Source organism: Pelodiscus sinensis, chromosome 26 (genome assembly GCF_049634645.1).
Source record: "Pelodiscus sinensis isolate JC-2024 chromosome 26, ASM4963464v1, whole genome shotgun sequence".
Taxonomy (NCBI): domain Eukaryota; kingdom Metazoa; phylum Chordata; order Testudines; family Trionychidae; genus Pelodiscus; species Pelodiscus sinensis.
Genome location: NC_134736.1, coordinates 17,814,463 through 17,839,647, shown reverse-complemented (window position 1 = coordinate 17,839,647; position 25,185 = coordinate 17,814,463). Strand labels below are relative to the sequence as shown.

At 47.7% G+C, this 25,185-nt stretch overlaps 1 protein-coding gene and 1 long non-coding RNA gene across 3 annotated transcripts in view; one reads left to right on the top strand and one right to left on the bottom strand.

Annotated features, from left to right (window-relative positions):
• The first annotated feature begins 280 nt into the window (after window positions 1-280).
• On the top strand, window positions 281-24,130 carry LOC142820547 (uncharacterized). The gene is made up of 3 exons (XR_012897769.1): window positions 281-442; window positions 3,500-3,556; window positions 23,065-24,130. It is a non-coding gene; the product is annotated as an uncharacterized LOC142820547 (long non-coding RNA).
• Window positions 9,722-25,185, bottom strand: part of LOC142820545 (CXADR-like membrane protein) — a 100,534-nt gene continuing 85,070 nt past the window's right edge. For both annotated transcript variants that reach the window (XM_075909749.1, XM_075909750.1), the window contains exons 3-7: window positions 18,379-18,580; window positions 16,673-16,840; window positions 15,843-15,965; window positions 13,192-13,333; window positions 9,722-11,789 (exon numbers count right to left, since the gene is read on the bottom strand). In XM_075909749.1, coding sequence (XP_075765864.1) covers window positions 11,495-11,789; window positions 13,192-13,333; window positions 15,843-15,965; window positions 16,673-16,840; window positions 18,379-18,580 — 930 coding nt within the window. In that variant the 3' untranslated portion in view covers window positions 9,722-11,494. The remainder of the gene's footprint in view (window positions 11,790-13,191; window positions 13,334-15,842; window positions 15,966-16,672; window positions 16,841-18,378; window positions 18,581-25,185) is intronic.

The following is a 25,185-nucleotide window of genomic DNA, read 5'->3' as shown; positions in this document are numbered from 1 at the left end:
GTTCTCGAACTTTCACGCCAGTGCCCGGCTGGGGAAGTGCTGGCGGCCGGATAGGGTGGTGCTGCGAGAGGGCGGGATCCAATCAGAGCTCCAGGCTGACGCTACATTTGCATAAAAGCGCACTGCCGGCCGGAAGAAGGCGAAAGGAAGACCGGCAAGCGAATCAATTGCGTCACAGCGTGGCTGTATTTGCATATTGGGAAACGGGTGCCCGCGGGGTGGGGAGAGGGGGGTCAAGAATAACCAATCAGATCGCAGAGCTGGCGGTGTCTGCGTGGATCGTGGGTGCGGCGGGAGAGCGGGAAGGGAAACAAAATGGCGTCTGAGGGGGCCGCGCAAGGGAAGCGAATCTCGTTAGCCCGCGCCCTGCGCCCTTTCCCGCGCCCCTCCCCCACCACGTGCTGGTGCGGGTCTGCGGGGCGGAGCCTCCCTGCACTGACCGGTAAGGGCGGGGCCAAGGGGTTGGAGCAGCCCCTCCCCCACCCTGGTTAATGATTAACTAATTGTGGGAGTCACATCCCCTCCCCCCCCCCCCCCCCCCCCGCAGCCTGTCTGCACAGGGCATAGGTCAGCGCGAGGGCCATTAAAAGTATTTGTGCAAAATCATGCCAGTGCAGAGGCTGGTCTGCGCCCTTGGGCGTCTGGCAGCACCTGAGAGGGGCCTCTGCCGCCAGCACCTGCCTCAGTCCCTGCCGCGTCCTGTGCGCGGGGAGCAGCGCGAGGGAGGGACGTACGGGCTGCAGGCGCAGCTACAGTGTTGGGGGCGGCCGTAGTATTTTAATTGATTGAAAGGGGGTCCATGGCCTCAAAAAGTTTGGGAGCCACTGCCCAGCTCCATCCCGCCTCTGCTCCCAGGTCCTGCCCAGCTCCATCCCGCCTCTGCTCCCAGGTCCTGCCCTGCTCCATCCCGCCTCTGCTCCCAGGTCCTGCCCTGCTCGCTGAGGAGACGGGATATAGCTGGGACAGGGACAGCCTGAGGTCAGTGCTCCTGTCTTTTGCCTCCCCCATCCTGCAGAGCAAGCAGGAGGCTCCTGAGGGGCAGCTCCAAGACATATGTCAGGAGTAGCATGACAGTGGAGGGAGGCCAGCTGAAGTGCCAGCACTGGGTAGTAGGACTGGAAAAACCTGTTCAATTGGTGTACCACTAAACCAGGGGTGAGGAACCTAAGGCTGGGAGGATGGATGTGGCTCCCGGCTTACCTGAATCTGCCCCCTGAGGCTTGGGGCTCCCTCCCAGCACTTGGTAGCCCATCCTGGCATTCCAGTCTCCCTGCCTTACACTGTCTCTCCCCCTCCCCCGCCTCAGTGGGGCTGGAGCGCACAATCTACTAGCCTGGGATCACCTCTGCTCTGGTATGCAAGGGGAATGGGGGGAGTGTCTTTCTCCTCAGGTGGGGTCCACATCATTGAGGGTTTGGTTTTCCTTTTTTCGCTTCTCACTTGACTGATTTTTTTTCTGTGGGTCAGCGGTCCCGGACCCCAGAAAGGTTCCCCACCCTGACTTAAACTGGTTAACGGACTAAGGGAGGGGCAGGCAGAGGGGCAGCTGCAGTCTGGCAGGAGTGACACACACACACACCCGCCAGCAAGGGAGCAGCCCCCTACCCACAGCATCCTTGCCCCCTGCAGGGCTGGAGCAGCCACCAGTTAACCCAGGGGTGTGCAATAATTTTTGCCCGGGGGCCACTTCCGAAATTTTTAAAGTAGCCCCAGGCCACCCCAGAAGGATTTGCTCTGGTGGTGGGGGAGCCCCTCCTTCCCTCTAGGCACCCATGCCCTGGAAGAGGCTTAGCATGCTCCCCCACCCCCAGGCCAATCGGTGCCTGGGAGCATGGGAAGTCTCCTACCGCACTGCAGGGAGCATGTGGCACTTTGAAGTGCTGCGGGCTCCTCGCTAGGGTTGCCAGGTGTCCGGTATTCAATTAGACAGTCTGGTTTTTGGGCCCTCTGTCTGGTAAAAAAAAATTCAGAAAATAACTGGACATGTGCAATGTCTGGTATTTTCTGATAGAAATGTAGCCGTGTTAGTCTGGTGTAGCTGAAACAAAATACAGGACAATGTAGCACTTTAAAGACTAACAAGATGGTTTATTAGATGATGAGCTTTCGTGGGCCAGACCCACTTCCTCAGATCAAATAGTGGAAGAAAATTGTCACAACCATATATACCAATGGATACAATTAAAAAAAATGAACACATATGAAAAGGACAAATCACATTTCAGAATAGAAGGGCGATGCCGGGGGGGGGGGGGGCGGAGGTAAATGTCTGTAATACCATTAGCTCACAGACATTTACTTCTCCCCCCCCCCTGCATTCCCCTTCTGTTCTGAAATGTGATTTGTCCTTTTCATATGTGTTCATTTTTTTAATTGTATCCTTTGGTATATATGGTTGTGACTATTTTCTTCCACTATTTGATCTGAGGAAGTGGGTCTGGTATTTTCTGTTTTTCTGGCTGGGCACCCAACGGAAGCCTGGCGGGGGCGGGGAGAGTGGCTGGGAGGTGGGGCGCGATTGACTCTGGGAGCCTCTGGTTGCGTCTGACATAGGAGTGACGCCTTGGGGAGGAGAAGAAGCCCTGTCCGTACTCCTGAGCGCTGTTGAAGCGCATTGTGGAGCCGTAGCCGGACTCGCTCGTGCTTCGTTGGGATCTGCATGTGCCTGGATCAGTCTCGCTCCCCGCTGATCGATTCTCCCCCTCCCCCGGCCAGCCCTGCTTCCCACGACACCCTCCCAGCAAGCCCAGCTTCCTGATGGCTGGTTCTCCTCCTCCCGATCTCCCCCAGCCAGCCCTGCTCCCGCTGACTCCCTTCCCTGGCCAGCCCTGCTTCCCGCTGGCCACCTCCCTGATCTCCATCGGCCAGCCCCACTGCCCCTGATACTCCCCTGACCAGCCCTGCTTCCCACCAGCCGACCTCCCCCCCGCCAGCCCTGCTTTCCATCCCTCCTCTTCCCCCCTCAGCCAGTCCCACTCCCCTCCCAGCTGGTCCCTTCTCCCCCCCCCCCCCCATCAAGTGTGTCCGGTATTTTTTCTGAAGCTACCTGGTAACCCTACTCCTCTCAGGGCCAGGACAGGGCGAATGAAGTTTCATTCTGCTCCCCCACCCCCAGGCCCTGATTGTCTCCTCCACTCTGCCTCCGCCCTGTGAGCAGCTCATGGTGCTTCAAAGCGCCACGTGCTGCGTGCGCGCCTCCACCGCCAGGCCTGGGGGGCGGGGGAGCACGCAAAGCCACCTCAGCTGTGCCCCCGCCCTGTGAGCAGCCCTTTTGCCCACGCAGAGAAGCAAAATGCAGCCCAGTCTGCTGCCCCGGGCATTTCAAAGCAGCAGCACTGAGTGGAGCCTAGGCTTTGGCCCCAAGCTCCATGAAGTACTGCCGCTTTGAAGTACCCCTACCTCTCCTGCCTGCTTGCTACCTCTTTCTAATAGAGGCAGAAAGGGGGGGAAGCAATGGTCGACTTGCATGTCGACTATCTGATAAACATTTGCTTTTCAGATAGTCGACTAGTCAGATGTTCACATCCCTAGGCTGGGGCAGAGGGTTGAAGTGCAGGTAGGTGCAAGCTCTGGTCTTGGGACAAGGGGTTTGGAATGCGGGAGGGGCTCTGGGCTGAGCCTGCGGCAGGGGGGTTTAGGGCTAGAGCAGGGTTTCAGGATGCAGGCTCTGACTGGGCACCACTTACCTCTGGTGGCATAGTAGGACTAAGGACTAAGGCAGACTCACCCTGGCCCTCCGCCACTACTGAAAACAGCTGGCATGTCCAGCAGCAGCTCCTACGGGGAGGGGCAGGTGGCTCCATGCAGTGCCTGTGGATAGGAGGCCCCATTCCTTGTCACTGCAAGTTGCGGTGGAGCAAGGGACCTGCAGGCAAGGGCAGCATGTGGAGACTTCCTACCCCGCTTTTCCAAGGGGTCACAGGCAGAACCAGACTGAGGGGTGGGCGTGCTGGGCAGCTGCCCGGGGCGCCAACCGATGGGGGACGCCTGATGGCAGCTGACAGGGGCGCGCGGCGGCCCTTATAGCTGCCATTAGGCACCGTGTGCCTGGCTCCCGCAGCACCGCCGTCCCCCCCGCCACCATCCCCATGGCGCCGACCAGCAGCGCCCTTCCCCCCACGGCCGCAGGGCCGGGCTGGGCAGCGCATGCGCAGTGTGCCCTGGAGGGCCGGCCCTGGTCATGAGGACGTTTCAGGCACAGGAGTGGTGCAAGACCAGGAGTCTCCCTTAACCCTTCTGTGCTGCTGGATTGTTAGTGACTGGTCCCTCAATTTGGATGCCGAAGCCTTGAGGAGATCAAGCCTGATTCCAGGAGACTTCCAGCCAGTGTTCCACATATGGGTAGAAACATTAGAGAGAATGAATTTTGTTATGTGCACCACCAGTAGAAAATGAAAACATATACAGAAGGCCCCCGACTTGCGACGCAATCAGTTCCTGGGTAAGTGTTGCAAGATGAGGGCATCATAACTCAAACCCTCATTTACGACAGGTGTGCGGGCCGAGGACGTAAGTTGGCGGTTTTCGTCCCCTTCCGAAATTACAAAAATGGTTGTAAGTGTGGGGGGTCACAACTCGAGCAGTCACATCTTTGGGGTTTCCTGTATTTTAAATTACCACAGGAATTAATTACTTCTTCTGTGACAAATTAGGCATTTTACAGTTCTCTACTCGAATTAAAATTAAGCCTAAGAGAAATAAAAATTATGAAATGCACAGACCGACCAGTCAAAAACCTGAAATAAATTTTAAAAGAAGTATGTGTTGGGTCAGGAGAAGGGTGTGAAAGACAGTGTGTTTGTGTAAGTGACAGAGACGCATGTGAGTGACCGACATTCATACTGCTCCTTTAAGTATGCTAAGCGTGTTCAGATGTAGGAGCTACTGCCACCATGCTCACTCCATCCTGAGTCTTGTCACGCCCCATGCTCTGGAGATGGGGTACAGAGTAAGGATGTTAAAATGTGGATAATCAGCTAATTGCCTATTGACAGGGCTTGACAAATGATACAATCAACTCGCCCGTGGCGAGTAGATTGTAACCCGGAAGAGCCAGGTTCCGGCGATCTGCGCATGCGCAGATTGCCGGACAGCGTGGCTGGCGAGCGGGGCTCGTCGCGGTTTGGCAAGCCCTGCCCATTGACTATTCAATTAATTGTTAAGGCCAGGGGCATGAGCTATGCCCCCCTGCATAGTCCTGGGAGCTTACCCCGCTGCAGCTCTGCTTTTTAAATGTAGCAAGAGGTAGGCAGCTCTTTCTACATTTAAAAAGCAGAGATGCATCTGATTCCTCGCTCGCACCCAGTCCCCTGCTGTGCCTCTGACCTCCGCCCCCGTAACCCCCCCCGAGAGATGGTGCTGGGGGGAATTGGCTTTTAAGCCGGCTCCCCCCCTGCACCAGCTCCTGCTCCACCAACCTTGCTGCCTGATAGAGACAGCAAGAGGGGAGGGGGAGGAAAACAGCTAGTAACTTACATCCCTAGTGCAGAGGTTGAGTGAGAGGGATGCACTCACATCAGCACCCTCCTCCTCTGCATTCCCCACCCTGTATAGCATGCAGGAGGGTTCAGGGTGGAGGAGGGACTTCAAGGCAGAGGGCTGAATCAGCAGGGCAGTCGAGGGAGGGGCAGCTGAAGTGTCAGCACTTGATAGCCTCCCAGCCAAACCAGTCAGGATCACTTGACAGAGGCTCCAGGAGCTACCAGTAAATCTTGATCTACTGGTTGATGACCACTGCTTTAGATCCTTTAAATCAGCAGTTCTGAAACTGGGACGTGATTGTTTTAATGCGGTCGTCAGGGCTGGTGTTTCACTTGTCAGGACCAAAGTGTGAGTCCCATTGCCTAGGGCCGGGGCCAAAGCTAAACTCCAAAAGCTTCAGCCCTGAATGGCAGGATAAAGGTCACAGGCACCCTACCTGGTTCTGAAGCCCCTGGACTTCAGATTTGACCCTTTCCTAGGGCAGTGGGACTTGAGCAGGTTTAAGCTTTGGTTCCCATTCCTGGGGTCATGTAGTAATTTTTATTGTCAGAAGGGGGTCATGGTGCAATGAAGGTTGAGAACCCCTCCTTTAAATGAAGTAATAATCCTCATAATAAAGTCAATGGGAGTCTGCCTAAATAGGCACTAGAGAGCCACAGTCTCTCCAGTCCATTCATGGATATGCAATAGGAGAGGTTCAAATTGCTTTTCACCCCACCTGTGCACAAGGGTAAGGTCAGAATTCTGTGTAATAGCATTTTTTCTGCTCCATACTAGCTCTGCCACCGTCCTAACATTTAGCTGCCTGAAAAGGTGGGGAGAGGCAAAGTGAGCCAGGGTCCTTTACCTCCACACCCAAGCATATGGAGCAGAAAGCAACCTCCGTTGGGTATGCACTTTACCAGTCTGGAATTCCTTCTAGAACAGTGGTTCTCAACTCATTTCAGTCCACGGACCACCAGGCCAATCCAAAAATTTTCGTGGTGGACCACCTCCAGCACATGATGAATGACACAGCAACTGCTCAGCAGCTACAGTGATGCTCAGAGGAGCTTCAGACGGAAATTATTGGCAACACTACTCAGTTGCGTCCTAGGTGACGCAATGGATGACGCGCCGTGTGCTTGTGCGCCTGCTCACGCTGTGTGACTTTGGACAATGTTCCTATGCACCACCGAAAAAGTCATCATGGACCACCAGTTGAGAACCACAGTCCTAGAACCTCTAGCCACAATGCAACTTCCCCAGCAGACATCAGGATTTGGAGTTTTGTGGGGCTCAATAATGGCAGTGGATTGTCTTTACTGCATTCAATTTTATCATTAGTAGAAGTTCTGTAGGGTCTCAGGCCTGATTCACTCTGGGCAATGTGGATAAGCCTATGTTACATAAGAACATAAGAACGGCCGTACTGGGTCAGACCAAAGGTCCATCTAGCCCAGTAGCCTGTCTGTCGACAGTAGCCCCAGAGAGGGTGGACTGAAGACAATGACCAAGCGATTTGTCTCCTGCCATCCTTCTCCAGCCTCTGACAAACAGAGGCCAAGGACACCATTTCTATCCCTTGGCTAATAGCCTTTTATAGACCTAACCTCCATGAAAGTATCTAGCTTCTCTTTAAACTCTGTTATAGTCCTAGCCTTCACAGCCTCCTCTGGCAAGGAGTTCCACAGGTTGACTACATGCTGTGTGAAGAAGAACTTTCTTTTATTAGTTTTAAACCTGCTACCCATTAATTTCATTTGGTGTCCTCTAGTTCTTCTATTATGGGAACTAATAAATAACTTTTCTTTATTGGCCCTCTCCACACCACTCCTGATTTTATAGACCTCTATCATATCCCTCCCTCAGTCTCCTCTTTTCTAAACTGAAAAGTCCCAGTCGCTTTAACTTCTTTTCATATGGGACCCATTCCAAACCCCTAATCATTTTAGTTACTCTTTTCTGAACCCTTTCCAAGGCCAAAATACCTTTTTTGAGGTGAGACCACATCTGTACACAGTATTCAAGATGTGGGCATACCATAGTTATATATATATATATATATATATATATATATGTGTTAACTGCAATTGGAGAGCTTTACATAAAACATCCAAGCAAGCAGGAAAATCCACCCTGTTTGCAATGGAAATCATTTAATTTTTAAGGGTTTTATTGTCTGTCATCCCATATATACAGCTTATTAGACACTGAAATTTGATTGTTCTGGAGTAAGGGTGAATTTCTGTAGTTCTGTTTGTGAGCAGTATTTGTCCTGACCGTATTCACAATACCACCTTTATTAGTTTGAAATTTACACTCAGCCTAAATATTGATGAAATACTACTTCCATTGAAATCAATGGCGGAATTCTCATTGATCTCAAGTAAGGCTAAGATTTCACTTAATATTTATGTATTGTGTGTAATTTAGACAGTAAGGTCAGGGGCTGGAAATGTGATTTCCTCAGGATTTCTAATTCACCAAATATTGTAAGTACAGAATTATCAAGACACTATTATCAACACAGAGCTTTTGCTTGGTGTCTTGTTTGACTGTGTAGAGTATAATAGAGCTCAGAAAGCATTCTTACTAGTTTAAATGAACTGCAGACCTTAAGTGCAGCATCTTTATTAAAAACAAAAACCGAAACCCCTAAACAGTTTTATTAAATTGTTGATTCAAAGGAATCTATAATAAATATTTTTTCCTCTGTGTCACTCAAACACAGGACAAGTACACCAATTATAGCAAGTATTAGAAAAGTAAACCCAATTTAGCTGCTGAGAACCAGAAGAAAACTACATAAGAATGTATGCAATCACATTATAGCGATAACTGGTATACATCATAACAGTAAATGCTTTAAATACAATATATTTTACAAAAAGTTTGGTTTAACTGAACTGTTTCCCTTCAAAAAACTCCTGATTGTACCATGATGAAGGCAGAAAATATCCCTTTGAAAAATGAAATGCTTGTGATTAATATCTTCCTCACATTCCCTTTTATGTTTTTTTTTTAAATAAAGTTTCATACTCAGCAGTGAAGTTCAGTATTGACTTCATTGTAACCTGTAAGATAATTAGTATGGTCTGAACAGCAGTATCATGGCATGTTGTACTTTGCTAGTTTCAGTTAAAGAATGACAGTTTGGGCTGGGAATCTAGACTATTCAGTGAAGGCTCAAGAAGAATATACAGTATCTTGTATTGAGGCATCAGACAACTCAGCTTTTCAAATCCTTAACCTCCATTCTCTAGTAATAAGCCTCTGATTGCTGAGTTGAAGATTTCTGTAATGAGGAACTTAGTACAATACTTATATGAAATACATGTTCCCAGCAATGTCTGCAAACTTAGTAGGGATACACTGTAAAATTGTGGCTATCACCATTCAAACAACTGGTGAGATTCACCTCTGTGTAAGGGCCAACACCAACAAAAAAGCTATGCACTATAAAGTCCCACTTACCCCACTAAACACACAACTTACACTGGTTTAACTTAAATATTTCTTTTTGTAATCAACTTAGGCCTGGTCTACATGAGACAAGTAAATCCACCTACCTGTGGTGCTCAGGGATATGAAAAATCCACACTCCTGAACAGCATAGTTGAGACAATCTAAATCTTCTGACTACACTAAATTAAGTGTAGAAAAAACATTAAACTGGTGCAAACTCCTGGATAGACACTCATTTTGGCTTAAGATTGGCTTATTTCAGTTTAGTTTCAACTTGCTTCTAATCAATGCAAGCTACATCAGTACAAACTAGTTATAATGTTGATTTAAGTTGTTTGCACAGGTTTAACTATATTGATTTTTAAAGCACATGCTTAGTTAAATGGGTGCAACCCCACTTGTAGACAAATTACTAATTTCAGCCACCTGCTTATAAAGGGGTCAATCAGTGAGAAACCTTTTTGTATTTTGGCTAGTAACGAAAAGATCAAAGTAAAGCAATGTAATGGACAACACAGCATACTGTAGCACGAAAGCAGAGGCTCTAACCAAAAGATAGTATACTTTGGGGCTTTTCCAATGGGCTTTCAAGATTGGATGTGATACCAGACTGTTCCCCCTGCACAGCAATGCTGATATGTTGCACCTCTGAGTAATAACATTGTAGTTTGCTAAAGGGAAGGAAGTGAATATTTTCACATTTAAAGATTAAGGGGATTACTGTTACTAGAAAGTGAAATTCTCAAAGAATAGAGGCCATCTATTATTCTTCATGGATTTCCCCCAAATGGCTGTGGAACACAATCTTCTGATAGAAGAAACATTCAGAGGTTTGTGTTTGATCAAGTTTTGGTGCCTCTGCAAGATATCACAAGTCATTATTTTCTAAAATCGCCATCGTACAGTTGAAAATGGTGGACCTCTATCAGAAAAAGAGGTTAACTTTAATCCCTCAAATGAAACAATTACAGATTCAAACTTGCTCACTTCTCTGCATAGTACATCTCCAATTGGATTAGACTTTTTCCATGGGATGGAGAAAACCTCTTCCACTGGTGAGAGTAAAACTCAGTTACCATAATTATTAATTCCTGAATTTAGGAATACTACATTATAGGACTTGCTGGATCAGAAACAATGGTCGATTTAGTCCAGTGTCCTGTGCTTGACCATGGCCAGTACCAAGTGCTTCAGCAGAAGATGCAATAAATACTATGCTAAACAATTATGATATAATTTGCAGGCCAAGGACATGTATCCCTAACTATCATCATTTACTGGTTTACAATTTGGAGAACAAATATCTCATAAAGGCTTATTCTAATCTGCTCTATTGTGTGTTTCTTGAAAATGTCTAATACTTGGAGTCATGCTATTTTTTTACCTCAATAATGCCAAGTGGCATTGAGTTTCATAGGTGAATTAAATATACTTTATTGTATAACAAGTATTTAATTTCAAATTAGTTTTAAATTTGTTGCATGTTCCCTGTTTGCTGACTTCCCAACATGCTCCACCAACGCACCTCAACTCTTTCTTAGAGGTGTGCGAAACAATTCCACCACATTGTTCATTTAGCTGTGGGACTATTCACAAGGCTTCTGCTACAGTGCTCATCCCAGACTTGTGCATTATCATCACTGGTACCAAGAAGTGCACACCCCAAGTTCATCCTTCAAGACTTCCTATGCTGTTCATTCACTAGCCCTCACCACACAAGGGACCTCCTTTATCTGGGATTCAAGGTCTAAATCTGATCTCACTTAGGCTGATTGTACCTTTTTTTAGTACCTTTAGCTGATTTACACTGGCGTTAACAAGATCTGATTCAGGCTCCTTTTCAGTGGGACCTAGTCTACATTAGCTTAGTCTTCAGTTTCCTCTTACAATTACAGTACTTGCATCCCCATAACAAAGTCCTTTCTTCAGCATAAAGGTTACTTCTATCTACTATATTCTTGCTACTTCTCACTACTGATTTCAGTTATCACTTGCCATGTGATTTGAGTTTTTGTCTCCTATAGTTATTTTGCTAAAAGGTATTTGCAGTGGTCAGTTCCTTTGAAGGTGATCAGAGGACTCTCCAACTAAGATACTACCTCAGAGGACAAGAGAATGTCTCAAAAACCTGTATTAAAGATGTTTTCAAACTCCCCTGAAGTATTTTATGTCTTGTGCCTCAGGTGATCCCTTTTTAAAAAAAAATCCTGAGATTTGTTACCAGACCCCAGAACATTGCATTTAATTTTCACAGTGCTCAGCTGTTCTAATTTTCAGCTGTATTTTTAGAGTATCCAACATTCCCTTTTTTAAGCATTAACAACAAAATAAAGCCCCTTTTTTCCCTCCGACTTCAGGTCTCTTAAAAAAAAAAAAAATCAGTGCCTGAACCTCAGTGTAGAAATATGCAGAAAGAGAGGAGGTTGACAGGGCTTCTTGTGGAGTAAATAATCAGAAGTGGTTTTAAAAAGAACCAAGATGATAAGCTAATCTAAAGATGCTTATATGGCTGGTGGTTTGTACTGTAGTTCTGGATGGCTGGATTTTTCAGACCAGAGGTGAGCAGTCAAACGGTCTGGAAGGCCCGGCTCTGAGCAGGCAACATGACTGGGGTGGCTCCCATTTTCACTAGGGTGGCATGGTTAACTTTCTTTGGATCAATTTCCCTCCCCTCTGTCTCCACCCGGCTGTACCGGGAAGGAGTTATATGAGGGGTGGCTTCCGTGGACAAAGTCCGTTGGCTGCGAGAGGCACTGTTGGCTGTCGATCTGGTTGAGGATGAGCCTGAACGTGAGCTCCTGGAGCCAGAGGAAGAGGAGCTGGGTTTCACTAGACGGGCTTTGGGAGCCTCTGCATCTTCTCTGCAAGCAAACACAAAAGGTGGCAGGATTAAAATACTGTGAGAACAAAAATAGTAACACCTACAGACTATACCAGATCAAGTTGCCACTAAGATTAGGAGAAACTTCTGAATGTTCTTTATCATTTATAAGAGATAAAAGCTTAGGAGTTTGAGCAGGGTGCAAGGACTCCTGAGTTCAATTCCATTTGACATCACACTTGCTGTGTGACACTGTGACATGTACCTTAAACCCTCAGTTTATCAGCTGACCTAGCTGTAAAATGCATTTAACTGCTCATACCTCACAAAGTAGTATAACTTAATGTTATCTGTAAAAGGCTGTGAGATGCCTGCAATGAGTGCAGAGTATGTGTGCAAAGAGTTCAGCTATTAATGGCCTGATGCTGTAATCCCCACTCAAAATGAAAAAAGTAGTTGTGTGAACAGAAACCCGTGGGGCCAGTCATGCTAGTAAATGCAGGGATATACAGTCAGGCATGTAAAAAAGGAAGAAGATGAAGCAGAGTGGGAAGAGATGGGTAAACAGATGATTTAGCAAGAGGCAGAAATAGATTGAAACAAAAGGTGGAAGAGAAATATAAAACAAGTGGGAGCTTAGGAAAGTAAGCTGCTTACTTTGATCATACAGCCATCCTGACATCTCAAAAGGCAGAGAGCCACTGCTGAATGCATTATAAAGACTCCTAACTACTGGTAAATGCATATCAGGTGGGGCAGGCACTCCTTAACAAACAGAATTAAGGGTGAAAGAAAGTGAGGCATTTTCCAAGGGCACAGCTTGCTGCAATGCATTTCTGGAGATTTCCTTTTCTAAATAATTTTCTAATGAGAATTTTGGGCAAACTGTGGCAGGGACTATCTTCTGCTGGCTTACATAATGGCCCACACCCAGCAAATATATGTCAGCAACAATGTTACATCAGCACTGCGTAGAAAGTCAGTTTCCACTCATGCTGGGAGAATTCTTTCACTCAGTGCTAACCAGCAGTCTTCATTGCATCACAGCCAGAAAGAGTGCAAGAACATCCCTGTCCTACAGACAGAACCTGGAGTGAAAATCATTCAAACAGTTAAGAATTTAAAGGCAGTTCAATCTGAATTCAGTTCAGAAAAGGGATAAATATAGGCTCAGGGAGGGGTGGGAACTGGGTGTGAGTGAATGAGTCAGAGAATGAGTAGCTTGCATTTTATCTTAGATTTGCCCTTGGAAAACAGCATTTTTTATCTTATTGTAAGATCTCCACAATGTGGTCTAGAACCTTGTTAATAAAGTCAAGCATCTTAACACAAGGCTCAGAGAGATTTTTAGCTTGTTACTTGACAGACAATGGAAACCATATGTTAAAGTTAACCCATCATGCTGGGAATGTGTGTGCCTAAAGAGGGTGTGAGCAGATTACCTGATTTCATTTGGGGCCTCTTCTTCTTCATACCTCTTCTTTTCTTTCCTCCTTATGGTCAGCCACACAATCAGGAAGACCAAGGACAGCCCCACCAGGACCCCACACACTGCTCCGGCGACCATGCCAATACTTCGTGCGTCTGTTATCCCAGAAACAAATGTGTGTTAGTAGATTCTCCACAGAATCACATAGCCAGATTCCACTCCACAATCTGTTCTCTTATATCACTTAGATTTTACAGAACTATAGAAATAGAAATGTAGGGCTGGAAAGCATCTCAACAGGTCGTTTAGTCCACCTCCCATGTGGTGAGGCAGGACCAAATAAACCTAGACTATTCCTGACAGATTCCTGTTCTTACAATCCCCCTATAATGGAAATTCCACAACCTCCTTGGAAGTCTGTTCCAGTACTTATCTATCCTTATTAGAAAGTTTTTCCTAATGCCTAACTAAATAAAATTAAACTATCAATTTGCAAGTATCATTGGATGTGAGTCAGGACAAAAAATTATTTAATTAATCAAATTATTTAGCCTTGCCTGCATGCAGGACTTAACTTAGGGCAGGTCTATATTATGGGGCAACGTCAACCTAAGGTACATAACTCCAGCTCCATGAATAGCGTACCTGGAATTAATGTGCCTCAGGTCAAGTTGCCACAGGGTCTCCGCTGTGGGGCATTTCTCCCGTAAACTTCCCTTTTGCTTCTCATTCCAGTGTATTATTGGAGTTGATGAAAGCTAGATCAGTGGTTGATTTAGGGTCTTTACTAAACCTACTAATTTGTCTGCTCAGGGAATTGATCACCACCATGCCGATCTCCCAGTAAGTGTGTAGACCTGCCCTTACACTGGTTTGTAAGACAATGCAGTTAAAGTCATTGCATACCCCTGTGTGGTCATTCTTATTAAAAATGGCTTATTTTGGTTTAGCTTAAACCTGTTCCTTTATTCTTGTCTACACACAGAGGCTGTGTCTAGACTGGCCAGTTTTTCCGGAAAATCAGCCGCTTTTCCGGAAAAACTTGCCAGCTGTTTACACTGGCCACTTGAATTTCCGCAAAAGCACTGACAATCTCATGTAAGATTGTCAGTGTTCTTGCGGAAATACTATGCTGCTCTTGTTCGGGCAAAAGTCCTTTTGCACAAAACTTTTGCGCAAAAGGGCCAGTGTAGACAGCGTAGATTTGTTTTCACAAAAAAGCCCCGATCACGAAAATGGCGAACTGGGCTTTTTTGCGGAAAAGCACGTCTAGATTGGCACAGACGCTTTTCCCCAAAAAGTGCTTTTGCGGAAAAGCGTCCGTGCCAATCTAGATGCTCTTTTCCGAAAATGCTTTTAACAGAAAACTTTTCCGTTAAAAACATTTCTGGAAAATCATGCCAGTCTAGACGTAGCCAGAGGTTGCTCATTTAACTTAAAGTGATATTTTAAACCAGATTAGTTAAATTGATACAAAAGGCTGTGTGGATACTCTTTGTTAGTTTAAGCAGGTTTATATTTGGATTATCTTAAATTGATTATATATAGGTTTAATCTAAACCAAAATATATCACACTTAAACAGCAGTGTGTCCATACAGGGCTTTTTACTGATAAATAGATTGGTTTAAAATCATACTGTAAGTTAAGCCATTGAAAATTGCATAGAAAAGCCCTTAGATTTATAGAAATGCTAAAAATGGCACCTGTGCATATGATCTGGGCATCCTTGGCTTGGCTTAAACCCCCCCTAGGTGCAGTGTTATATTGGGCATCATAAATTGTCAGTAAGCAAGACAACTTGAAAACTCAAATCCCTTTCACCTTTTTTCCTTTGCCCCATCTTGCCCACCCATTTTTAGATGTGTAGGGAAATGTTCTTTGCAATTTCAGACTGGAGTGGAGATAAATTGTAAAGCTGTCGGACCTCCACAGAGAACTCCCACTGCAGGCCTTCAACCTCTCTGCTGTTCTCACCTGTGAATTGGGCCCACAGAGTTTTGAAAAGCCAGAAAAAATGTGTTTTATGGATTGATTGATTTCTAAACATAAATCTTGGGGGATACAGTGCAGTGTGCTAGCCATAGCCTGGTATCCTGTTCCTTTCACTCCAGCTGACATGGTTAACCAGGTGTGACACCCTAATCTCTGGCCTTTATGCAGAAGATGTCAAACATGGCTTAAAAATGAAATGCATCAATTATAATTTTTAATCTGCATTATTTTGTTTCATAGTAAATCTTTTCAGGCTGTTTTTAGACAGATTTCTCTCTTAATTAGGACAGATGCTTAATTTTTGATTGGAATGTTACAGTGTATAGTCCTCTATTAAACAACCAGTACATCTGTAAGTGCCTCTACCCGCTGAATGCCCTGGAAGCTCAGCAATTCAGCATTATTGCCAGTGCTCCGCCCGTCTTCTCAGAGTCAATGGAAACAAAATATCTAAACCTCAGGTCTTTTTGTACAGCCCTCAGCCATACCAGTAACGTTATGCAAACCCATAAAGTCAATAATGAGTAAGGAAGAGTCACTTCAGATTATGCAAGTATTCAGCTCAAACACGGGTGTGGCATGTCTCCTGTACAGACACAGCTTTTAACAGCATAGGAGCTACTGCCATTGTTAAAGCATCTTGGGTAACTCGCTACCCCCTGATACTCACATTGGACTGTCACCTGCACAAAGCAATTTTCTTGTCCAGCCTCATTGTAGGCAGTGCATTGGTATAACCCTGTAGCCATCTGTGTGAGATTCTTCATTAGAACTTGTCCAGGATTAGAAAAGTCTGAAATGGAAACACAAAAATCAAATAAGTCATAAAAATCAGAGGAAATGTCTCCTGGGCAGAAAAAAGCTGTTTCCAGCCCTGTCACTGACTTTCTGGGTATTCTCGGACAAGTTGTTTGACGTCTGTGTCTCTCTTTTCCCTCCAACACTTTGTCTTACCTATTTAAATTGCAGGCGTATTGGGGCAGAGCCTCTTTCTCGCTATGTTTGTCCAATGCGGCTGCAATCTTGGGGTGGGGTTTCTAGCTGTTACGTGAATGCAAATAAATAATGCTAACAATCAGTCATATATGTTTCTATAATATCTGTCATACAAAACTCTAAACCCACATGAAAAGCAATGAATTAGGGCCTCCAAATACCCTGGGAAGTATTATTGATGTGGATCATATTGTTGACACTCAGCAAATAATAAAGTTGAATAGGCAGACTGTAAACTCAGGGCAGGGATTGTGTTTTTGTTATGAGTACCTACAGGGCCTACCGCAATGGGGCCCTTTCCCATGACTGGAGCACCTAGTCACTACTGCACTACTTCCACTCAATAGCATCCACTGTAATGACAGGGTAATAGGCTGAGAGCAACTCTGTGATTTACCAAGTGTTACAACATCAGCCAGTGACAGAGCTGGGCACGGAGAAGTAAGGCCTCATTCTTTTTCTTTCATCTGTGGAAACACCAGGAGGGGGCTTGGGATGACTTACTGACTCGTGCCGTAGGGGGCAAGTGTTCCATTTTTCCTTCCTCATCACTTATGCGCTGCCACTGGTACAAGATGGGTGCTGTGCCGGAGGCAGAATTGCACTGTAAGGAGAGTTCCTTTCCTTCAGAAAGCTCACCTTCCACCCAGCATTTGGGCTTGGAAGGTTTCTCTGGAAGAAACAGGTTGGAGATTTGGATCAATAGTTAACTAAGAGCAGGGGTGGGCAAATACCGGCCCGCGGGCTGGAGTCCACCAGGCTTAGCTCCTGGCAGGCCCTCACCACTATATTTACCTGCACGGCCACAGGTACTGGCCATCGCAGTTCCTGTTGGCTGCAGACTGCAGTTCCTAGCCAATGTGAGCAGCAGGAAGTGGTGTCCCAGTCTGTGCTTTTTTGCACTACTCCCATTGGCTGAGAATGGCGATCCGCAGCCAACAGGAGCTGCGATTGCCAGTACCTGCAGCTAGGCAGGTAAATATAGTGGAGGTGGCCTGCAGGGGATAATCATGGCGAACTGCCGCCGTGTTATTGCCTACCCTGTCTAAGAATCTGGTGTGAAATCCTGGCCTTTTTTGAAGTTAATGGGAACTTTGCCATTGACTTCAATGGGTCCAGGATTTCATCCCTGGAAGCAAGCTAGAAACCTCACCTCCAGCAACCACAACAACTGAGTTTAATAAGAGCTGAGCTTGCCCAGGGAAATAGAGCAGAACCTGCCAGCTGCATTTCAATTGGCAACACTTTGGCTGGCTGCTGATGGAAACAGTGTCCTCTTGCCCTCTGGCTATCAGCTTCTGAAAGCTGCCTTTCCAAATTAACCATTTGGGGGAGGGGGGAATCATAGAAAATTGCTGCTGCTTGTTTATTGGAGGTTCTTCGGACCCCTTTACAGCAATGACTCTTTCCAGAGCCTGAGGACAAGGATGGCATATGTCTCCTATGGGCACAGAAGCATCAGTGGTAGTTCTAAGCAATGTGACATACCATCAGCAGTGGTGTAAAGGACAAAGCACCAGCCTCATTCCCTTTGGGAATTCGATACTGTCTGCCACTCACATGAGTGCCTAGTGGAGCCAGAAAGGTGAGGCACCTTGGCTCAATCCCTATAATCTCATCATGCATCTCAGTACACTGCAAATCTCTATCACACTTTGCTTCATTCCCCAAACAACCTGTGATCCGCCCTCTTCTTTCTTCTGTCTGTCCTTTCTTCTTTTTCCCACTGCTGGAGACCCACTGCATTCGCACCCCCTTTTTAATTAACTGTATACTAAACAAAAGCCCAAACTGGAAGCCTTCAGTCAGGGAGGAAACAATGCCAACTCCCGCATCTTGTTATCAGACATCTGGCCAGTTCCTAGCACTGGGATATGAATCTAGAGTCTTTTGCTTTAATGCTGTCTGGGATCATTACCAACTCAGCTGCAATGGCATACTAGCTTTTGTGACCATAGCAGATATAAAATCCAGAAGGAATGTTTTCTGCTGTCCTTTGGTTGGCTGCAGTGTCCTCCAAACAGCACTTTAGGCCTTTTCCAGTTTCTGTCCTTCACGGGAAAATGCAAAGGCAAATGTGAAGCTTGAGTGTGAAACCTGGACAGGAGATACTGGGAGCAATTCAGGTGCTTCTGTATTGTACTGAAGCAAAATGTGCCTCAAGGAATTGAGTCTAGTGGGTTTGCTTTGGAACAACAAAATGAACTTACCTAGAACTGTCAGGGTGATATGATGCCACTCGTACTGCCCGGCATTTTTAACTTTACACGTGTACTGCCCTGCGTCACTCGGCTGCAGAGATACAATCTGCAAGGAGGCATCTCCAGCTAGAAAATTGGAGGTGAAGGAAACTCGACCCTTTTGCCCCTCATTCACCTCATTATACACATTGCCTCCAGAGTAGGTGATAACCTAAGGGACAGAATTAGTCACTAATCAGTTAGTCAGACCAGTTACTATACTGTACAGCTCAGCTGAGCAAACCAATCACAGGAGACTCATTTGAAACCAGGTCAGCTTGCAAATTAGGAATTCTATCTGGCAATGACTTCAGTTCTTTGCAATTATGGAGATGTTGGCGGGTATTCGGTTAAGGTTGTACAGAGCTTTCTTCCTGTACCCAAAGTTTAATCCATCTAAAAACCATATCATGGTTCAATTTAGAAAACCCTTGTCTAGGTTGACATTTCAGTTGAGATTTCAGTCATCAGTCTAGTTACACTGGTACAAACCCCTAGTGCAGTCACAGTTCATACTTGTGTAATATGAGTTACATTGGTGCTGTTTACCCTTTACCCTAGGCCAGGCATGTCCAAAGTCCGGCCCGCGGGCCAAATGCGGCCCGCGGTCGGATTTAATACGGCCCCCCGCTTCTCCCAGCTCCCCGGTGCTTTTTTTAACTGGCGCGCTCAGCGCGCCGCTTCGGGCCGCCGCCGCCACGGTCCCAAACCCTGCCCCTGCACTCCGCTTTGGGGCTGAGAGTGCAGGGACAGCCCCCGCTTCCTCCCCCTCTCCTGGCTCCCCGGCACTCCTCTGACTGACGCCGCTTCCGGCCGCTCTGCCGCCGTCCATGGCGGCCGCTGCGGTCCTAAAGTCCACCATGTAGGGCACGTCCACAGCCCTGCTCCCCCGCTTGGCTACGGGTTCGCCCTGCCCCCGGGCCGCCGTGAGGCCAGCGTGCCCTGCACTCTCCACCCGCCTCTGACCCTGCAAGCCCTCTACCTTGGGGCTGAGAGTGCAGGGACGGACTCCGCAGCTGCTGAGATCAGGGACGGACTCCGCAGCTGCTCAAGCTCAGTATCTGCGATTGGCCCTGCGCACTGTCAGCTTCCTGGCGGGCTCAGGCACGTGGAGCTCATCATTAGAGACTTCGCCACAAACAGCCACAAAGGCAAGAGAATTCTTGTTGGGCAGTGTATTAGTGCAGTGTATTACTTGGGCAGTGTATTAAACCTCTGGCACTGCGCTCACATGATCCCTTCCCCTTCTGGTCAATTTTAAAAAATGGCGACTGTAAATAAGAGAAGGAAAGTTGACAGTGAGGGCCGCCGCTTCCAGGACAGGTGGAAAGTGGAATATTTCTTCACTGAAATAGAGAATCACTGTGTTTGTCTGATATGCCAAGAGACTGTGGCTGTTTATAAGGAATTTAATGTCAAGAGACACTACCAGTCGAGACATAGCACATACGATAAGCTTACAGGGCACGACCGCAGTGAAAAGTTGAAGCAACTTGAAGCTGTTTTAATGTCACAACAGAAATTTTTCATAAGAGCCCGTGAGTCAAATGAAAATGCCACAAGGGCGAGCTATGAGGTGGCAACGTTAATTGCTAAAAATTGCAAATCTTTTGCTGAGGGTGACTTTATCAAAGAATGCGTTATGAAAATGGTTGAGAATATCTGTCCCGAGAAGAAGCAAGAGTTTGCCAACATTTGCCTGGCTCGTAACACTGTAGCACGGAGAATTGAGGAGATTTCATCAGATATTAAGAGACAGTTGACATCCAAAGGAGTGGATTTTGACTTCTTTTCAATAGCCTGTGATGAAAGCACGGACCTATCTGACACAGCTCAGTTGCTGATTTTTATGAGAGGGGTGGACGATGAAATGAATGTGACTGAAGAGCTACTTGACCTCCAGAGCCTTACGGACCAAACAAGAGGAAAAGATTTATTTGTTTCTGTTAGTTCCGCCATAGATGACATGAAACTGCCTTGGAACAAAGTTACTGGGATTATTACTGATGGGGCACCTGCCATGGTTGGTGAACGAAGTGGATTATCAACCCTAATCTGTAACAAGGTGATCGAAGAAGGAGGCAAAGCTATTAAACTCCATTGTATCATTCATCAGCAAGTTCTCTGTGCTAAACATCTCAAATATGATCAGGTTATGAAACCGGTGCTAAAGACTATTAATTTTATTCGCTCTAAAGCCCTGTGCCACCGCCAGTTTAAACAGTTTCTACTGGACATCCAGGCTGAATACGAAGATGTTTTATATCACAACGATGTAAGATGGCTCAGTCGGGGGTCTGCACTGCAGCGTTTCTACTCTCTCAGAAAGGAAATCGGAGAATTCTTGGAAACAAAGGGACAACCAATGCGAGAACTATCTGATCCTATTTGGCTGGCTGATTTGGGGTTTCTAGTTGACATAACAAAGCATCTGAATGTACTGAACACGAGTCTTCAGGGGAAAGATGCAGCGGTGAACCAGCTTTATTCACACCTCAAAGCCTTTGGGACAAAGCTGCAACTTTTCATAAGGCAGTTGTCACAAACACAGCCCAATACCATACATTTTTCAGCGTTGCAGGAAATAATGAACAGTTTTCCACAGGACAATATCAGTGCGCAAACGAGCAGGTATGCAGCAGACATTGCATCTCTGGCTGGGGAGTTTAAACGGCGCTTTCAGGACTTTGCAGCTATTGAAAAGGAGATCAGCCTTTTCTCCACTCCATTCTCTGTTGACCCCGATGATGCTCCAGATCAGCTGCAGCTCGAGCTCATTGAGCTGCATTGTGACAGCGAGTTACGCAGTCGTCACCAACAGCTCTCTCTTGAGAACTTTTACCGCCAACTGGATAAGAGCCGGTTTCAAGAGATTCGAACATTGGCTAAGAAAATGCTGAGCTTGTTTGGCTCAACATATATGTGTGAGAAGACATTCTCTGCTATGAACTGTAACAAGAACCGCGTGAGGACAAGACTAAGTGACTCTCACCTGCGTGACATTTTGCGCATCAAAACCACTGCCTTTGAACCAGACCTAGCCTATGTACTGCAGTCCAGATCTCAGTTTCACCCTTCACATTAGTGTAGGCAAGTTTTTTTTTCAATTGAGATGAATACATTGTAAAATCTCAGTTAATGTCAGTTGGTCTAAATCAGTTATAAATATATTTGGACACAACATGTATAGTTGGTGTTATGTCGTTTGCCGTTTGCAATAAACTTTGCATAAAATAGTTAATTTGCATTTAATTTTAATGGTTCAAAGAATGTCAGGCAAAATGGTCGGCCCTCACGCATGTTCACTTCATCAAATCTGGCCCTCTTTGAAAAAAGTTTGGACACCCCTGCCCTAGGCTGATGAGAGATTTCTTTGGATCCTGAGGGAGGGAGCGAGCTCTGGGCCCTCAGAAGGCGTGGGGAGTCAGGCAGAACGGGCGGGGCTGGAGACTAGCTTCCCCCACCTAGCTGTTCAGTGCCACTGAGGCTGCAAGGGTGTGTGTTGTCTGGGATTCATCTGAAGAAGTGGGTTTTGCCAACGAAAGCTCATGAGACGATATATATTTCTGTTAATCTCTAAGGCCATGTCTACACTAAGAAACTATTTTGAAATAACTGAACTTGACTTAACTCCCAATTTCACAAAATAAAAATAGTGTCCCCACTACGGGGAATCCTTGAAATTAGTTTGACGCAGGTGCTGTTAATGTGGACGTGCTACCTCGACTGAAAGCCCCAGGAAGCACTGGGAAGTAATTAGTTCAAATTACTGTGGGGAGCTGTTATTTCGAAATAGCAGCACCAGACCATCCATACTACCATTATTTCAAAATAACTACTTTGAAATTAGCATTATTTCCCGAGAAAAGCAGGAGTACAGATTTCTAAATAAGCAGCCCTTTATTTTGAAATAACGGGCTTGGTAGTGTGGCTGCTCGGCTTATAAATTCAACATAGGGGGAGTTATTTCAAAATAAAGCCCTAGTGTAGACCAGGGCTAAGTTGCCACAGGACTACTCGCTTTTAAAGTTAGGGTACCTCTACACTGCAAGCTTCTTTCAGAATAACAGACTCCGAGCTCATCCTTCAGACCCTCTGCCTGTGTGCAGGAGCGAGGCCCTTGCAACCGCACCTTACGGTGGAGAGATGGTTCTGGAGGCTGGTTCCAACTGGTGGGACTGTCTGGCGATAGAGCAACTGGACAACCAGCAGTGGCTCCACAACTTCCGTATGAGGCAGGAGACATTCATGTAGCTGTGTGCCTGGCTCACCCCTGCCCTCCGACGACGTGACACCAACCATCCCCCTGGATGCGACCCGCCACCCCCCTGGAGAAGTGGATTGTCATCGCCGTCTGGAAGCTCACCACACCAGACAGTTACCGTGGGCAACCAGTATGGCATGGGAAAGTCGACCATCGGGGCCCTCCTCATGGCACTCTCGGACTGCAGTCCCCGGGGGCAGGGAGTATGGGAAAGGGTGGGCTGGGGATGGGGGTGAGGGGAAGCCCCATCCCCAGGAGGTCTGCAGTGCCACCCTCACACAGCCATTGGGGGGGGGGCTCCTGAGGTGTTTGGGGGGGAGGGCTTGAGGACCTCCCAAAGGCTCTGGCACCGCCTTTGATTCCCTGTTTTGTTTGTTTGTCTCCTTCTGCAGGTGGTGAGAGCCATAAGCACCTTCTTGCTGTGCTGGGTCATCTGCATGGGAGACCCCCATCGTGGGATTTGCCACCCTGGGCTACCCCAACTGCAGGGGGACGGACATAGATGGAGCCCACACTCCCATCCATGCCCCCGACCACTAGGCAGCACAGTATATAAATCGCAAGGGATACTTTTTGATGGTCCTGCAGGCCCTGGTCAACCACCGCGGACAGCTCACGGACATTTTCTTCAGCTGGTCGGGAAGGCGCATGACGCCCATGTCTTCCGCAAGCCCAGCCTTTACCAGAAGCTGGAGGCTGGCACATTCTTCCCTGAGCACATCAGGGTCGTGGACGTTGAGGCGCCACTGTGCATTTTGGGGGAGGTGGCCTATCCCCTAATGCCCTACACCAGCCACCAGGACCCAAGCAGGGACCGGGTAAGTGGTTGCCTGGGAAGGTTCCTCATCCAAGCTGAATGCACCTTCAGGTGCTTGAAGGTGCAGTTCAGGTGCCTCCTGACGTGCCTCATTGTGGGGGAACACAACGTCCCCCAGTGATCTCTGCATGTTGCGTTCTCCGCAACATCATGGAGAGGAAGGGGGAGGCCTTCCTTCCGGGGTGGGGGGCCTTTGAGCAGCCACACACAGCTGCCACCCGCCAGGCCCATCAGGTGGGGGTGCGCATCCGGGAGGCCCTGAGGGACCCCAGTAGCTCTCCCCAGGGCCTCCCCACTAGGGCCTGTGCCTTGCCCCTCTGCCTTTCCCTCAGCAACCCGTCCCCTAACCCCTTCTCTGCAGACCCAATAAACACACACGTTTGCTTTTGAGAAAAAGACTGTTTGGTTTTTTTATTTGAGATAGAAGTACCTGGGGAGGAGGGGGAGGCTGAGAACCCGGATATGGGGAAGGGGAAGGGGGCTGAAAACCTAGGAGAGGGGAGGAGAGGCTCAGAGCTGAGGCTGAGACTGGCGCTTGGCTTGGGTGCTTTTTCCGCCTCATGTCCAGGGACCTCGGCGACCTCGAGGGTGGGCAAGTCTTGGGAGAATGGGGCTAGGCAGGAGAGGAGGCTGGCGCAGGGTCAGGCATGGGATGGGGGGGCGGGTATTGGAGCAGGGACTGGGACTGGTGCTGGTGCTGGGTAGCTCATCATCTCCCAGACGGTTGCACACACGTTGTGGCCCTGCTGCAGCAGCTCGGTCCACATCAGGGCTTGCCTGTGCGGGAGACATCCAGGCCCTGGGGTACCAGCTCCAAAGTCAGCATAGTGACTATGCTGGCTGTTTCCTCCTCCTCCTTGGCTAGGACTCCCGGGCGGGTGACGATGGGTCTTTCCAGCCCCGAGTCCACCACCAGGGATGTGGAAGGGGCTGCTCCGCCCCCAGAATGTGGTGGAGTTTGTCATAATAGAGACAGGAGTGGGGTGCACTCCCTCGCCTTGGCGTAGGCCTGCCGAAGCTCTTTGACCTTGCTCTGGACCTGCTCCAGGCTCCTGTTGAGGCCGTTCATGGCCAGGGCTGTCTGCCATCTGGCCGTATCTATAACGGCATGATGCCGTCTGGAGCGGAGACCCTGGAGGTTCTCCTCATTGCCCCTTACGTCCAAGAGGGCTAGGATCTCTTCCCCGGACCAGGACAGCACACGCCTTTTGCAGCCCCTGGCAGGCTCCCTGCGTGCTCCCTGTTAGGGTCAGTGGGCTCTTGGGGGGCTTGTGGCCAGGACATGGTGCCCACACATCAGGCACTGGCAGCTGCGCAGAGTCTGGTAGCTCCCAAGGCCTGCTTCCTGCCACAAGCCCAGTCCCCTGTGTCTGAAGCTTTAAGAGCTGTTGGGAGACAGGCACTATAGAGCTGTGATGAGTGTGGATGGAGTTGCCAGCAGGGCACCCGTCTTATTTCCTGAAGGCTTCTTTTTTCAAAATAATTCCCTTTTCCGCATCCACACACCTTTTTCCAAAAACTTTTTTCAGAAAAAGGCTTATTCCTCTTGGAATGAGGTTTACAACTGTTGGAAAAAGCCCGCCATTATTTTGACTTTTGGTCAAAATAACGCAACGGCAGTATGGAGGCTAGTATTGGTTTTCCGGAATAACGGCCGTTATTTCGGAAGAATGGTGCAGTGTAGCTGCACCCTTAC